General features: G+C 35.5%; 2 protein-coding genes across 2 annotated transcripts; one reads left to right on the top strand and one right to left on the bottom strand.

Annotated features, from left to right (window-relative positions):
* Nucleotides 1-222: 222 nt before the first annotated feature.
* LOC133322026 (DNA topoisomerase 2) lies at nucleotides 223-5,001 on the bottom strand. Its single transcript, XM_061531094.1, has 4 exons — nucleotides 3,150-5,001; nucleotides 2,248-3,076; nucleotides 813-2,178; nucleotides 223-750 (listed from the first exon to the last, which is right to left on the bottom strand). Exons 1-4 carry the CDS (start codon nucleotides 4,945-4,947, stop codon nucleotides 223-225), a joined length of 4,521 nt encoding a protein of 1,506 aa, XP_061387078.1. The 5' UTR covers nucleotides 4,948-5,001.
* Nucleotides 5,002-9,498: 4,497 nt separating this feature from the next.
* On the top strand, nucleotides 9,499-10,890 carry LOC133322024 (tRNA-dihydrouridine(20a/20b) synthase [NAD(P)+]-like). The gene is made up of 4 exons (XM_061531093.1): nucleotides 9,499-9,636; nucleotides 9,710-9,884; nucleotides 9,955-10,457; nucleotides 10,525-10,890. Exons 1-4 carry the CDS (start codon nucleotides 9,499-9,501, stop codon nucleotides 10,888-10,890), a joined length of 1,182 nt encoding a protein of 393 aa, XP_061387077.1.
* The last annotated feature ends 3,495 nt before the right edge of the window (nucleotides 10,891-14,385 follow it).

Raw genomic sequence — 14,385 nt, 5'->3', positions numbered from 1 at the left:
GGGAGGAGTTTGTTTTGCTGAGCAGGGGGCATAATTATTACAACAATTTCTTTTGTAGAATGTATAATTAGTTGTGGTGGCTGTGAATACAATATTTCTCGTTTTTTCTTTTGGAAAAACATTTCCCAATTGAATATATGTATGTGTGTGTTTGTATATTTAAAACTAATATGTAGTGTCCTATATATATATATGATGTAAACCACAAGGACTACAAATAAATTAAGCCTCAAAATCTGAATCATCATCTTCATCACTTTCACTGTCCGCAAAGCGTTTCTTTTTCTTCTTCTTTGTCTGAAATGTAACGTTAATATTAATTTCAAAATTCGAAAGCATTTCAACAGCATTACTACATACCTTCTTATCTGAATCGCTATCGGGACTGGATAGATTTGCTTTCTTTCGTGGGCGTTTGGCTGCTGCTGCAGGCTTTTTCTTTTTAACCGGTGAATCTTCTTCGGGTTGGAAATCATCAAAGTCACTATTTTCGGCATCGGATATTTTGGTAACGGCAGCAGTGGAGGGTTCTTTGACAGCATCATTTTCTTTGAAAACCACTTCACCGTCACTACTCTGCTCCTCTTCCGAATCCAATAGACCAGAATAGTTGATCTTTTTGTTGGTGGCTGCACGACGACCAGGACGATCGGCACGTGGTGCCACCGCCGCAACGTTCATTTCCACATCGCTGCCAGACAAGTTTAAGTCATCTTCATCCTCATCGGAGCTTCCGGCCTTTTTCTTTCTCTGCAAATTAATAATGCTCAAAATGCCGCTGACATATACCTTTCGTGTGTATTTATACTTACACCTTTGCCGCCCTTGAAATTCAACGTGGACTGTTTCAGTCCATCGCCTGCATCATCTTTCTTTTTGCGTCCTTTTTTGGCACCTGTGGTGCCAGGTTCTTTTTTAATTTTCGTTGCCTTTGCAGCACCACCACCACCCTCTACCAGATTATCGAACTCATCACCTTCTTCTTTAACGGCACCTTCCTTTGCAGCCTTCTTGTCTACCTTTTCCTTCTTGACTTTGGTTGTAGCTGCAGCTGCGGCAGCCACCTTCTTTAATATTTCTTCAGTTACCTTAAATTCGACCTTCACACCCTGTGGATCTGGGAAAACGTCGGCTCCACCCTTATCGCCACCACGTTTCTTAGTTACTGCTGCTGCGGCTGCCTTATTCTTGGCCAAAGCCTTAGCTTGTTTCTTGTTAATACCCAATTCATCGAGACGTTCCTTCTCTTCAACTTCATCCAGTTTCTTTTCTAATTCATCGAGATCATCTAACCACAACATTTGTATGGTCTTCTCTTTGAGGGCAGCCAGTTCGGCAAGCTTCTGATCTCGCTGCTTCAAGAGTTCATTTTTACGTTCCTCCGTCAACATCCACATGGACATACCCAACAGATAATCGAACTTCTTGACATCGGTAAGTTTTTGGAATGCCTTTTCCGGGTCTACTGGCGCCTTCTTCTCCTTCTTTACCACTGATGTAGATGCACTTTCTTCGTCTTCACCTTCTTCCTCATCATCGGGTTCTTCGTCCTCTTGCATATTAATACGTCTTTGCCATTCCTTGACGGGGTCAGGACGGTAGCCGCGCTTAATCAGTTCATCAATCATGGCCTTGCGTTTTTTATTTTCAACCACCAGTGTTCGTTCACACTTTTCCAAAATGAAACGGGCCTGATCAGTAAGACGATCGGCCTGGGCTGTCAGCATACCGACCAAATAGTCTTTACGCTTTTGATAGTATTCCAAACGCAAGGGATAGTAAGACTTCAAAATGTCCACCGATGTGGGATAACGTCTCAAACAATTAGCTTCGTCAAAGGCGTGCATTTGATTTGTGGACATAGAAGAGGTTAGTTTGAATACACGATGGAATCCGCCTGGTTCTTCATTCAGACGATCGAATTCTCCGGGAGCCAGTGTGATTACAAAACGTACTGTGGTATCGGTGTGATATTCGCGATAATCGGAAATAATGGGTTTGACTTTTTCCGAACCATTAGCCAATGGTTCCAAGACATTTTCCTTGTATGTTTGGGTCCATGTTCCAACAGGCAATTCAGATATTTCAATCTTGTCGCCTTGGACAATTTGAATATTACCCGAACTGATGTAACGGCCATCGGATATGTATTCAATGGTACCACGGAAATTCTTATACCTATTAAAGAGATTATATAATCTAAGATTAAAACCCGTACTAATAGACAATTACAATTATTCTACTAACCATGGATGCATTACTTGAGGTTCCTCATTGGCCAACATGCGTCGAATATTCCTCATGATATCCCTTGGATTGTGATTGTAGATTTTGGTTGACCAGCCGGTACCAATACCATCAGCACCGTTTACCAACACCATTGGTATAATCGGAATATACCACTGAGGTTCAATCTTTTGACCATCATCGACCTCATAGGCCAATAATGGATCATCCATGGGATGGAAGATGAGACGTGCCAATGGCGACATAATTGTGAAAATATAACGAGCGCTAGCGCAATCCTTGCCACCCGTTAAACGAGTACCGAACTGACCTCTAGGCTCAAGCAAATTAATGTTATTCGAGCCCACATAGTTTTGGGCCAAATTGACAATGGTCATTTGCAGGGATACCTCACCGTGATGGTAGGCAGACATTTCAGCAACCGAGCCAGAAAGTTGGGCAACTTTAACTTCACGTTTGTCGTTACGTTTGAAGCAAGTAAACATGACTTTACGTTGGCCAGGCTTGAAACCATCCACCAAGCATGGTATGGAACGTACATTATCGGCATTCGAGAACAATACTAATTCCAAATTGATGAAATCGGCATATGTGACAGCCTTGGTGCCTTTTGTGTACAGATAACGTTCCGGCAGACCCAGTGTTTTGCGTCGTTTCACTTCATCCATGTGAGCTGTAAGCCATTCTTTACGCGACTCAATGTGTTTCTTGGAGAATGCCATTACAATACTGTCATCATCCTTGGTGCCATCGTATTTGAAGAGGATACGATGACGTTCCATATCTTGGAAATATTCTTTAGCCTCCTTTGATGTGGAGGTACCCAAACCTAAGGTGGTAAGAAAAAACAAATAAATAAAAATTAATCAACGTTTTTTGGGGGATTCTCAAAAAATAAAAACCTTTGTAGTATTTGATATTGTAGGTATTGTGATTGGGTGTATCGTTTTTCCATTCCTCAAACTCGGGCAGAGAATAGAATGAGAGTTCTTCGTTCTTTTTGGTAGCCTTTACAATGGGTGTGATGAATTCCTCCAAAAATGGCAATCGCAGCAGTTCAGGCCAATTCGTGTGGATGAAGTTGATGAGCAGACCTTTGATGTGAGAACCGTCCTGATCCTGATCAGTCATTATCATGACTTTGCCATAACGCAGTGTCTTGATGTCATCCATGGTGAGGTATTTCTTTTTGTATTGTAGACCAATGATTTTACACAAGTTATTGATTTCAGCATTTTCCGCCAATTGCTTAAATGTGGCTTCACGAACGTTCAACAATTTACCACGCAACGGGAAGACGCCATAAAAATTACGACCAATTACACCAAGACCGGAAACAGCCAAAGACTTGGCTGAGTCACCCTCGGTGAGAATCAGTGTGCACATATACGAGTTTTTGGTACCAGCTTCGTTTGCATCCTCCAACTTCGGTATGCCCTTTATTTTTGAGGATTTTTTGCCACCGGTTTTGGCAATATCATTCTGAGCTTTGAATTTGGCCCATGACAATACGGACTCGACAATGCCCGATTTGGAAACACTTCCAATGAATTTCTCCGAAATATTACATTTCGAACCAAAACTTTTAGCTTGAAGCGTCATGTTTTCCTTGGTTTGGGAATCGAATGTGGGGTTCTCAATTAAACAATTGACAAATATCCACATGTGATTACGAACTTGAAAGGGTTTAATGCTGATGCCACCCTTATTTTTCTTTTTTAACACCTCCAAAAGTTGTTTGATGATGTTATCCACCACATGATCGACGTGCCGACCTCCCTTCGTTGTGGCAATGGAGTTTACAAAAGATACTTGCTGGAAACCGCGGTCCGATGGACAACAGGCTATCTCCCAACGTTCTCCACACTGTTCGTAGACAATTTTAACCGCTTGGCCAGATTCATCTTCTCCCTTGATGTACAAATCGATGTAATCTTTGAAATTCTTAATGGCCAACTTTTTGCCATTTAGATAGACGGCAATACCCTTGGTGGAGGCAGCCACATCGAAAGCTCTTCTCGACATCAAGGCAACAATGTCTTCATCTAAGCGGTCCATTTTAAATTTGGCCAAATCAGGGCAAAATGTAATCTTGGTATAATCACTGCCGGCAAATTCCTTAATCTTAGGATCGGTAGTTTTGGTCATGTTCGCTGCCCAGGTTTGTTTGAACGAGCGCTTGAACTGTTTCGAAGCGGTTTCCACAGTAAACATGGTGGAAAATATATTACACAATTTGGCACCGTAACCATTACGACCACCGGTAACTTTTTTCTCGTCGTCATTGTAATTCGAGGAGGTCAGTAAATGACCGAAAATCATAGTTGGCACATACATCTTTTCCTCCTTGTGCATAGTTACCGGTATACCCTGGCCATTGTTCCATATCGAGATTGTATTCTTTTCGGCTTCAATATCAATTTTAATAGCACTCATGGATTTGTCTCGCTGTTTGTTGTCGGCAGCGTTTACCAAGATTTCATCGAATATCTTATAAAGACCGGGCACGAAGGATATCTCTCGTTGGACCATACGATTTTTCTCTTCGTTGTAGACCCACATCAATTCCTTGGTATGTTCCACAGAACCAATATATGTATCGGGTCTCAAAAGAATATGTTCCAATTGTGATTTCTTTTGGTACATCTTTTCGATGGACATACCACCACCACTACCGGAGGCATTGCTTCCATTCTCCATTTTTAGTTTGTTTGGGGAAAGTGCAGTAAAAAATCTAGGAATGCGTTGAGTAATTTAAATATTTTGTTTGTTTCTACTGTTATCTCCTTAGTTGATATATTGTCCCTACCTACGTTTCCCGGGTAGGAGGAGATGCACAAATGTTTTTACTAAAATAATGTTACAATTTAATTTTAATGTCGCTGTGCAATTAATCTTCCTTCCTTGTATCTATATCCTGTGGATATTTTTAACGCATCCTAAAAAGAAACAGAAAACAAACTTTTTAATTAAATTACAACTTGTAACGGATCTGCAAGAACACAACCTTTCGACAGCGGACACCAGCAATAACTAAAACAAGCCGAACGGAATTACAAATATTGCAGCTGCTGTTGTAGTTTGAAAGGATCAAAGCTAGCTTAAAACACAGAAGGCGTCCTTTATGTACAGCTTGAGGATTCCTGTGTGAATTGCACACACACACACACATCAAAACTATCAAATGAGAAAGAGCGAGAGAGATTCTCAACGAAGAGCGAGCAGAAATACAAATTCCCGTGCAGCTACAAAGTGAGCGGGAAAACTGTATCCGCATTTTGTATCTGTGTGCGTATGTGTTGTATATACAAACAAATGCACAAACGCAAAAATAACAAAACAAGAGCATAGAAATGCCGACAAAACGAAAAACCAAACAAAGCAACACGCTCAAACACAACACACGGCAAGCAGGCAGCAAATATAGCAGCCGCCATATGATGTGTGCTTGTGTGTGTCTGTACATAAAGAACTATGCAATTATGTTAAAAACTATGAAAAATCAGATAAATCATTAGCGATTCACCGAAATAATGCCAATTTTACCTTACAAAATTCAAAGAAATGTAATACGACGACGAAGGCGCCATTTTTGATAAATACAATTAAAAATTACACAATTAAAATTGTGAATATTCCCAACACAATGCAGACAATTGCAGCGGCAGACAACATTTGTCTAAGTTCTTTTTCCATTTAAGTTTTCGCTATATTAAGTTCTCAGGCGACAATAACTTATTCGTATATACATACCACGCTATTGCATTCAACTGTACACCACCATTACAGCCAATAGATTTTGCAAAGAGAAATAAGACGTTAAAGACGCGGCGCCCTAATAAATATCTATATTTATTATATCGGATCTCAATTCTACACTTTTTTCTACTGGAAAATCAATTACAAAATACTTTGTTCAAAGCAAACAATAAAAATTTGCAGAAATTTATTTACCGCACTTCGACCGTAGGAACGCGCGTCGTCTGAATGGCTTGAAACCTTCGTTAAATACGAATCAACAACAAAGTCTGCAAAAAAACTTAACGGCGTACCGGTTTAGTAGTAGGGATCTAAACATTGGATAACTTGTGTGCAAAAATAAAATGTGCCAGTGTGGTACCGGGTACTATTTGAATGTTTCACAGAGAGTATAAAATGTATGTCATGTTATTAACAGAAGTATGTTAATATACGAATAAAATGGATCATGTAAGCCATAAGCAGAATGAAGCATAAACAGAATGCGTAACTGTAGACATGGACTGTTATCAACAGAAGTTAATGTACTAATAAAATGTTGCATTTTATGTTGCAGGATTTTATTTTCTAAAAGCGGCACAATTTTGGTCCATTTCCCATACAATTGACAATTCCAGTAATATTTTGTTTTTCATTTATTAAATATCAATACATAGGAATAAAGACATACAAGTATAAAGACAATAAAGATAGGACAATCGATACGTAAACAATTTCCAACAGATGGCTTTTCCTCTGTTGTTACGATATCATAACAACAGAGAGAACAATATTAAACGTTTTTAATGCTATATCTTAAGCTTATAAAATGAAAATATATATACAGTATAAACTTGATAATCCGGACCTCGACAATCCGGATTATTCGGTAATCCGGACTGCATTTCACAACCCATTGCGTATCCTATAATCCGGATTGATTGACCTATTTGACTCAAAAAATCCGGATTGTAAAGATACGTTACTTTTTATTTTAATAAAAAAAATCGTTGCAAATTTAATTGAAAATGGTACCTATTATATTCAACGTACATATTTTTGAAAAATAATTTTCATTTTTAATGAAAACATAAAAATAATTAAATTGTCACCAAATTAATATAAATTTAAACCAATTAATAAAACTCGATAATCCGGAAATCTCGGTAATCCGGATTGGGGTCTGCAATCAATTATCCGGATTAGCGAGTTTTTACTGTATATTGAGTGCAGACCTCTGATTTTATTTACATTTTATACACACATTATCGCGTATTGGCTGTTTTATTCTTAACATACCTCTGTTATGCCTGATTCCCCCTGGATATTTTTTCATAAACTATTTTGTCAAAAATGCATTTTGTCGAGTCTTTACGGTTTCTGTCTTTGATAGCCCTATAGCAAAGACATAAAAGTATAAAGATACGACAATCGATACGTAAGCAATTTCCAACAGATGGTTTTTCCTCTGTTGTTACGATATCATAACAACAGATAGAACAGTATTAAACGTTTTTAGTGCTATATCTTAAGCTTATAAAATGAAAATATATATTTTGAGTGCAGGCCTCTGATTTTATTTACATTTTTAACACACACTATCGCGTATTGGCAGTTTTATTCTTAACGTGCCTCTGTTAAACCCTGGATATTTTTTCATAAACTATTTTGCCAAAATGCATTTTGTCGAGTCCAAGGTATATTTAATAAGGTAGCCGCATCGGCCCAGCTGTTGGACAAATAAATGTCAAAAATGTTGTTGTAATGTTGAACCAAAAAATTAAAAAACAAAATTATAAATGAAAATCTCCGAATTTCGAATAGATTTTTTGGCAATGCTTTTATTAACATTTTCTACAAGAATTTGTGTAAAAAAATCTTGTCAATCTGTTTGTTTTGGCAATATATTTTTGACATATCAAAATATAACAACCGATGTTTGTTGTAGAAATTCGCCGATGCGGCTACCTTGTATATCTACCTTGGTCGAGTCTTTACAGTTTCTATGTCTTTGCAATTAGTAATGCATTGTAGCATGGTATAATAATAAAAGGTAACAACAAGTGTTGTTGTACAAAAAACGATACAACAACCACATGGGAATTTGTTGTTGTAAGTTCTACTAGTGTCAACTCATTTGACAGAAAAATGTAAACAAACAAACAAATTATCATCAAATTATTTTTATTTTGAAAATGAAATATTTTCGAATCCTCAAAATAAAAATTGAAAAACATGAGTGAAAATCGATCAAATTTGTATTTCTATCGCTTCCACATCTTTCCTTCAATTGAGCCATTGCCATATATGTGTAACACGTATGAAAATGCTGGGAATAGCGAGTTATTCCTTCAAGAAAGATTTGCTTCCTCAAACTTTCCCAGCAGGCAGATTGAGTAAATTGAATACGGGAGCACATTAATAAAGAACAATTTCAAATGGTATGCGTTCCCAATTTTCCTGTTGGGTGATTTTTAAAAACATAATTTGTCAAATTCATATTGACACTAGTATTACGTTGGAATCAAATCAGCTGGGATTTGCTGTTACCTTTTATAATTGTACCATGGCATTGTAGTGATATTTGGTCTGTTCCCGTACTGCAAGAATCTACTACTTTTTACTCCGTTTAAGCTAATTAGGCAAATAATTCCAAAAACGATAAACGCGAATATAGAATGATTTTTCGTATATCATGGAGTATAACAGATAATGAACAAAACAAAAAAGTATTGAAATTAAATGCGATTTTTTTTGGGGCAAGAACCTTTTTTTAATTCATCTCTTTTTAATTGCGAAATTTCAACCAGAACAGGATAAAAACTCAAAATAACTTTAAAAAACGTAATTATATAATTGAAAATGTATATTTTGGTTTATATTTTTTGTTTATTTATTCTTCAAACAATAAATTTTGACAGTCAATGAAGACTACAGCTGGCCTTACCGGTTAACTTTATTTATAAACCTTGTTCCACAGCTTTTCATTTTATTTTGAACTCGGAGAGCGATTTTGACATTTTCTCTTTTACAATTAAAAGTTAAGGGAACGCAACATATATCATGGGCCCAATAAACATATCGTGTAAAAGCGAATATTATCGGTCATCCCTCAAAAAAAAAAATCCCTCAAATTGTCATTTTTTTTTATTTACGTTTTTCACGAATTGACAATGATAGGTCGGGTGGACAAGTGAAATAAAATAAAACATTTTATTCATGGTCGTTCGAGACCCGGTGATTTCACCCGACCTATCAAAATTCTTTAAATTTTGACTTAATCGTGTGAAAACGTAAACCAAAAAATTGGCAGATTGGGGAATTTTCTGCCTAAATGGCCGATAAACAGTGGTGGAACAGAGCTAATATATTTTGTCATTTGAATTCGCCGTATAAAATATAAACAATTCGATGTCATGCAATTCGCCTGTTTACAAAAAATAATGTGCGACAAGTGATAAAAGAAAACATTTTATTCATCGTTATAAACAAATAAAATTAATTGAAATAAATATGCATCCATTTCGTGAACATTGTGACATCTTGGAAGTATTCAAAGAAGGAAAGTCTGCAGATGGTTTCCTGCGTGTGGCAGCACCAATGGTCAGATATAGTAAATTGGAATTCCGGCGATTGTTGAGAAAGCATGGGGTGAGTATTACACTTGTTTTTATAAATAACCAAAATATGAGGTTCTTGATATTTTGTTCAAATGTAAATTTAGGTACAATTACGATTTACACCCATGATTATAGCAGATTCGTTCACAAGAAGTGAGAAGGCCAGACAAAATGAATTCACAACAGCAGAAGATGATGTGCCGGTGATAGCACAATTTGCCGCCAAGGATGCCAATGAGTTCGTAAACTCTGCTCAACTAGTATATCCATATGTTGATGGTAATAGGAATATATAACTTTATAACTTTAGATCAATTATTAATCTTTGTTAACACGCTTATTTTCGAAGGTGTTGACCTAAACTGTGGTTGCCCCCAGTCATGGGCCATAGCAAAGGGATACGGTTGTGGTCTGTTGAAAAACCCAGAGTTAGTAAAGGATATTATTAGCACAACTCGTCGGTCGCTCAGCGAAAAATTAAGTGTTTCCGTAAAGATACGACTATTGCAGCACGCGTCGAGTAAAACAACTGTGGAATTTGCCCGGCAATTGGAAATGTGCGGTGCTACATTTTTAAGCTTGCATGGAAGGACAATGTGGCAGAAAACCTCAGAACCCTTAAATGTCGAAGCAATACGAGATATAAAAGATGCTCTAAATATTCCCCTAATTGCAAATGGAAGTGTGAAGACATGGGACGATGCATGTGAACTGCACAAGCAGACTGGAGCTGATGGTATTATGGTTGCACGGGGTTTATTATCAAATCCTGCTCTTTTTAACACCAAATATAAAAATGCTGAAATTACACCGATAGAATGTGTTCAGGATTGGTTAGATATTGCCGTAGAGGTATGTTTTCTTAATATATTTGTAATTTCATAAAACTTCCAATAACAATTTTCGAATGTACTTACAGGCAGGTGATAATCTGCACTTTCTAACTTTCCATCATCACCTAACATTTATGTGGGGTGCACACTTGAAACGCAAAGAACGTTTGGAATTTAATTCCTTTACTACAAAGGAGGATATTTTCAATTTTTTCGAAAAAAATTACAATATAAAACCTAATACGCAACAAATCATAGAAAGAACCTATCCGCCGTATACCAATTGTACATATGATCATTTCCAGCCTGAAATTAAAGAGACCAATGTCATTGAGGACACTACATCATCATGGAATTCCAATACAAATGGTAAATTTTTCAATGAATTCTCTGAAGAACTAGAGGCTGAGGATGATTGTGATTTAAGTAATAGCTTCTTTGCCGAAATCTAAATACATAATATATGTATTTTAGTGTTAGTGTTAAAATTACTTAATGATTAAGTATATTTCACTTTTATACTATAGGGTAAATATGCTAGGCGAGCAATTATAATTTGTAAAAAAGAAAAAAAAAATAACAATGAAGAAATGCAATAAAAAATTAAATTACAAAAATAATAATATTAAAATGAACTGGAAGTATATAAAGTAGAAAGAAAAATTTTATCTTTTGTAAGTAATGATTTAGATTAGGCGAGTTTACTTGCGACAATTATTATCGTTCTCTTTTGAACTTGATTCATGCCTCTATACAAGGCAATTCGGTTTCAAAAATATATATTTTTTTTACATTTTGTGACAATGTTCTGGATTGGTATTTCAAATTACTGACACTACAAACAAAACGAATTGCCAGAAAATTGTAGGTACGGGCAATCTTTTTCAATTTCTATTCCCCTTGCCCCTCTCCTGCAAACAAAGACTTGCCGCAAGTAAACTCGCCCAATCTAAATTGAGACTAACGTTGTTACAGCGTTACCTATAATCCGACGGGGCGTACAGAAAAATTCAACTTTCCCACTTTTACAAAATGTTGTGTACGGCCGTATGACCCAAATACGTCGAATCTATATCTTCAAGCGAATAATACAAAACGCAAAACAAAATTGAAATTTTATTAAATTAATCCAAATATTTTATGTTCACATTCGAAATGTCATATTTTCTAAATGATTTGTTTTTATTTTCAATAAAAGAAAAAATAAAAAACACGTTCTGTGAAAGTTGAAATTGTTCAACTTGAAATTTTGTACGCTCGATGTATTTCGGTAACATCAAGGTAGATGAATTATGTAGTCGCATCGACCCAGTTGTTTGTAACATTAAATGGTCAAAACTAATTGTTGTAAATTTTAATTAATAATACATAAAAAATATTTTCTTTTTGAGTATGTATTTGTATTTGAGATTTTTAAAACAAAATTTTGGTCGCTAAATATTGACCGATCATCATGAAAACATCCTTCTTATTCGCTTGCCTGACCCCCTTCTGGGTATAATTTCTGGTTTTCGGGTCATAATTGTGGTCTGTAAATATGAACCAATCACTACCAAAACCTATAGAAGTCGTCTTAGTCTGCTTTTCCACAGGCAAATTTTTATTTGGCAAATACTGAGTTTGTAGGCGAGAGGGGTGCGAGGAAGAAAAACAAAATTTGCCTGTTCAGAATTTGCCGTACACGCAAATTCTTTCTACAACAAACATCGCTATTTTGCTCTTTTTTTACGTTCGTTGAAAACAATTTTGTTTTTTAATTTTTTGACATTTTTTTGACCTTTTTATTAAATATACGTTGAAAACAATTTTGTTGACATTTCCTTTTGAACCTATTCGCTTTATTGACACATAGCCGGCTTTTGTTTACAAACCTGTTGCTTTAATTTGTGCAAGTGAAATTTAATTTTTAATTTTTGCAATTTATATAATAAAATATATAAAAAATAAATAAAATATTTAAAAAAACTTTCAAATGCAAACACTTTTGACGTTTTTTTTTCTTTCTTTTGTATTTTGATTCGCAAATTTGGCAAAGAAAAATTTGCTAATGGAAAAGCAAGCGAAAATTTCAAAAGAGAAAACAAAAAATTTGCCAAATAAAAATCTGCCTGTGGAAAAGCGGACTTAGGCAAGAACCGAATCTACATGTAAAATCTCCAGAATTCAACAATGGAAATTATTGAAAGATGCAGACACAGAAAATTTGTTTTGTTTTGAATTATGATGGACAGACGGACACACATGACTAGAACGATTCTGCTAGTTGAGAGATGATAAACCATATACGAAAAGGATCTAGAATCAATATATCGTGCAGCTACACACTCTTGAGGCAACACATAGAGGTATAGGGCATAAAAAAGTTTTGTTCTGATTGGTTCAAGGCTTATTCATAAGGTTAACAAGCACGCGAATTCATGCCTTAGTCTTCTCTTGCTGTCAACTTTTTAATCGCGAAATATGAACCAGAACAGGATAAAAACTCAAAATATATTACAATAAAACCAAGGTAGATATACAAGGTAGGTAACCATGAATAAAACGTAATGATAGTGATGTGCACGTATATTTTGGTTCGAATAAAATATTTTTTGTTTATTTATTCTTCAAACAATAAATTTGACAGTCAATGAAGACTTGGAATTCGCCTCATTGTTAACCTTATGAATAAACCTTGCTTCAAACCATGATGCAATAATAAGGTGATGTATACCAACAAAAACCTTTGTTTTTGTCTCGATTATCTGTCAAATTTTTCCATATAATATTTCAAATGGTTGGCAACACTGCACATCGAATTCAAGTAAAAATTATCCAATTTGACATTTAATCAAGACATCAGCTGCGCCAAATGGACTACCTATTCATTGTGCCATGCTTCAAACCAAGGAATATTTAATAAGGTAGCCGCATCGGCCCAGCTGTTGGACAAATAAATGTCAAAAATGTTGTTGTAATGTTGAACCAAAAAATTAAAAACAAAATTATAAATGAAAATCTCCGAATTATAATACTTTTATTAACATTTTCTACAAGAATATTTTTGACATATCAAAATACAACAACCGATGTTTGTTGTAGAAATTCGCCGATGCGGCTACCTTGTATATCTACCTTGTTGCCTTGTTTACAAATTTTGACATATAATGTTACAAAAAAGTTGTTTTGTTGTAGTAAGTCCTGATTTAGATTAGGCGAGTTTACTTGCAGCAATTATTATCGTTCTCTTTTGAACTTGCTTCATGCGTCTATACAAGGCAATTCGGTTTCAAAAATATGTCTAAATTTAGATTAGGCGAGTTTACTTGCGGCAAGTCTTTGTTTGATGGAGAGAGGGGCAAGGGGAATAGAAATGGAAAAAAATGCTCGTACCGACAATTTTCTGGCAATTCGTTTTGTGTATTTTGTTTGTAGTGTCATTTCAGAAAAAATATTCAATTCAGAATTGCCTTGTATAGACGCATGAAGCAAGTTCAAAAAAGAACGATATAAATTGCCGCAGATAAACTCGCCTAATATAAATCAGGACTATATATTTTTTGACAATATTCTTGATTGGTATTTCAAATTACTGACACTACAAACAAAATACACAAAACGAATTGCCAGAAAATTGTCGTTAAGAGCATTTTTTTTTTCAATTTCTATTCCAGCAATTTTCATACTGTTGCTTCTTATGCCAAAGTCATATACAAAATGTGTGACTGTGTGTGTAATGTTTTGATAAATATAACAAAATATATTCGAAAATCAATTTTTTGAAGATAAATTTTACAACATTTGTAAGAATAAATGTGTGATTTGAATGATTCAATATTTAAATCATATCCCCAAATCGATTTTGAAAAGAAAATCTGACATTCCTTCATTCATTTATTCCGACATTAAATGTTTAATAGTTTAAACTTCCCAGCCTCTATAATCTATAAATGTAGGATGTAGCATCT

This window comes from Musca vetustissima, unplaced genomic scaffold (genome assembly GCF_032173495.1).
Source record: "Musca vetustissima isolate MV318-11 ecotype Yass unplaced genomic scaffold, APGP_CSIRO_Mvet_v1 utg488, whole genome shotgun sequence".
NCBI classification, from domain to species: Eukaryota; Metazoa; Arthropoda; class Insecta; order Diptera; family Muscidae; genus Musca; species Musca vetustissima.
The sequence above is the reverse complement of the archived record's forward strand: the minus strand, read 5'-3'. Positions and strand labels throughout refer to the sequence as shown.

Bases quoted from the DNA above. Each gene is read 5' to 3' on its own strand.
- LOC133322026 (XM_061531094.1), bottom strand. From the start codon at position 4,947: ATGGAGAATGGAAGCAATGCCTCCGGTAGTGGTGGTGGTATGTCCATC. The intron at 2,179-2,247 runs GTTAGTAGAATA...TCTCTTTAATAG, and splicing joins CCTCAAGTAATGCATCCATG to GTATAAGAATTTCCGTGGTA. The intron at 751-812 runs GTAAGTATAAAT...ATTAATTTGCAG, and splicing joins ATTTCAAGGGCGGCAAAGGT to AGAAAGAAAAAGGCCGGAAG.
- LOC133322024 (XM_061531093.1), top strand. From the start codon at position 9,499: ATGCATCCATTTCGTGAACATTGTGACATCTTGGAAGTATTCAAAGAA. The intron at 9,637-9,709 runs GTGAGTATTACA...ATGTAAATTTAG, and splicing joins GATTGTTGAGAAAGCATGGG to GTACAATTACGATTTACACC. The intron at 10,458-10,524 runs GTATGTTTTCTT...ATGTACTTACAG, and splicing joins GGTTAGATATTGCCGTAGAG to GCAGGTGATAATCTGCACTT.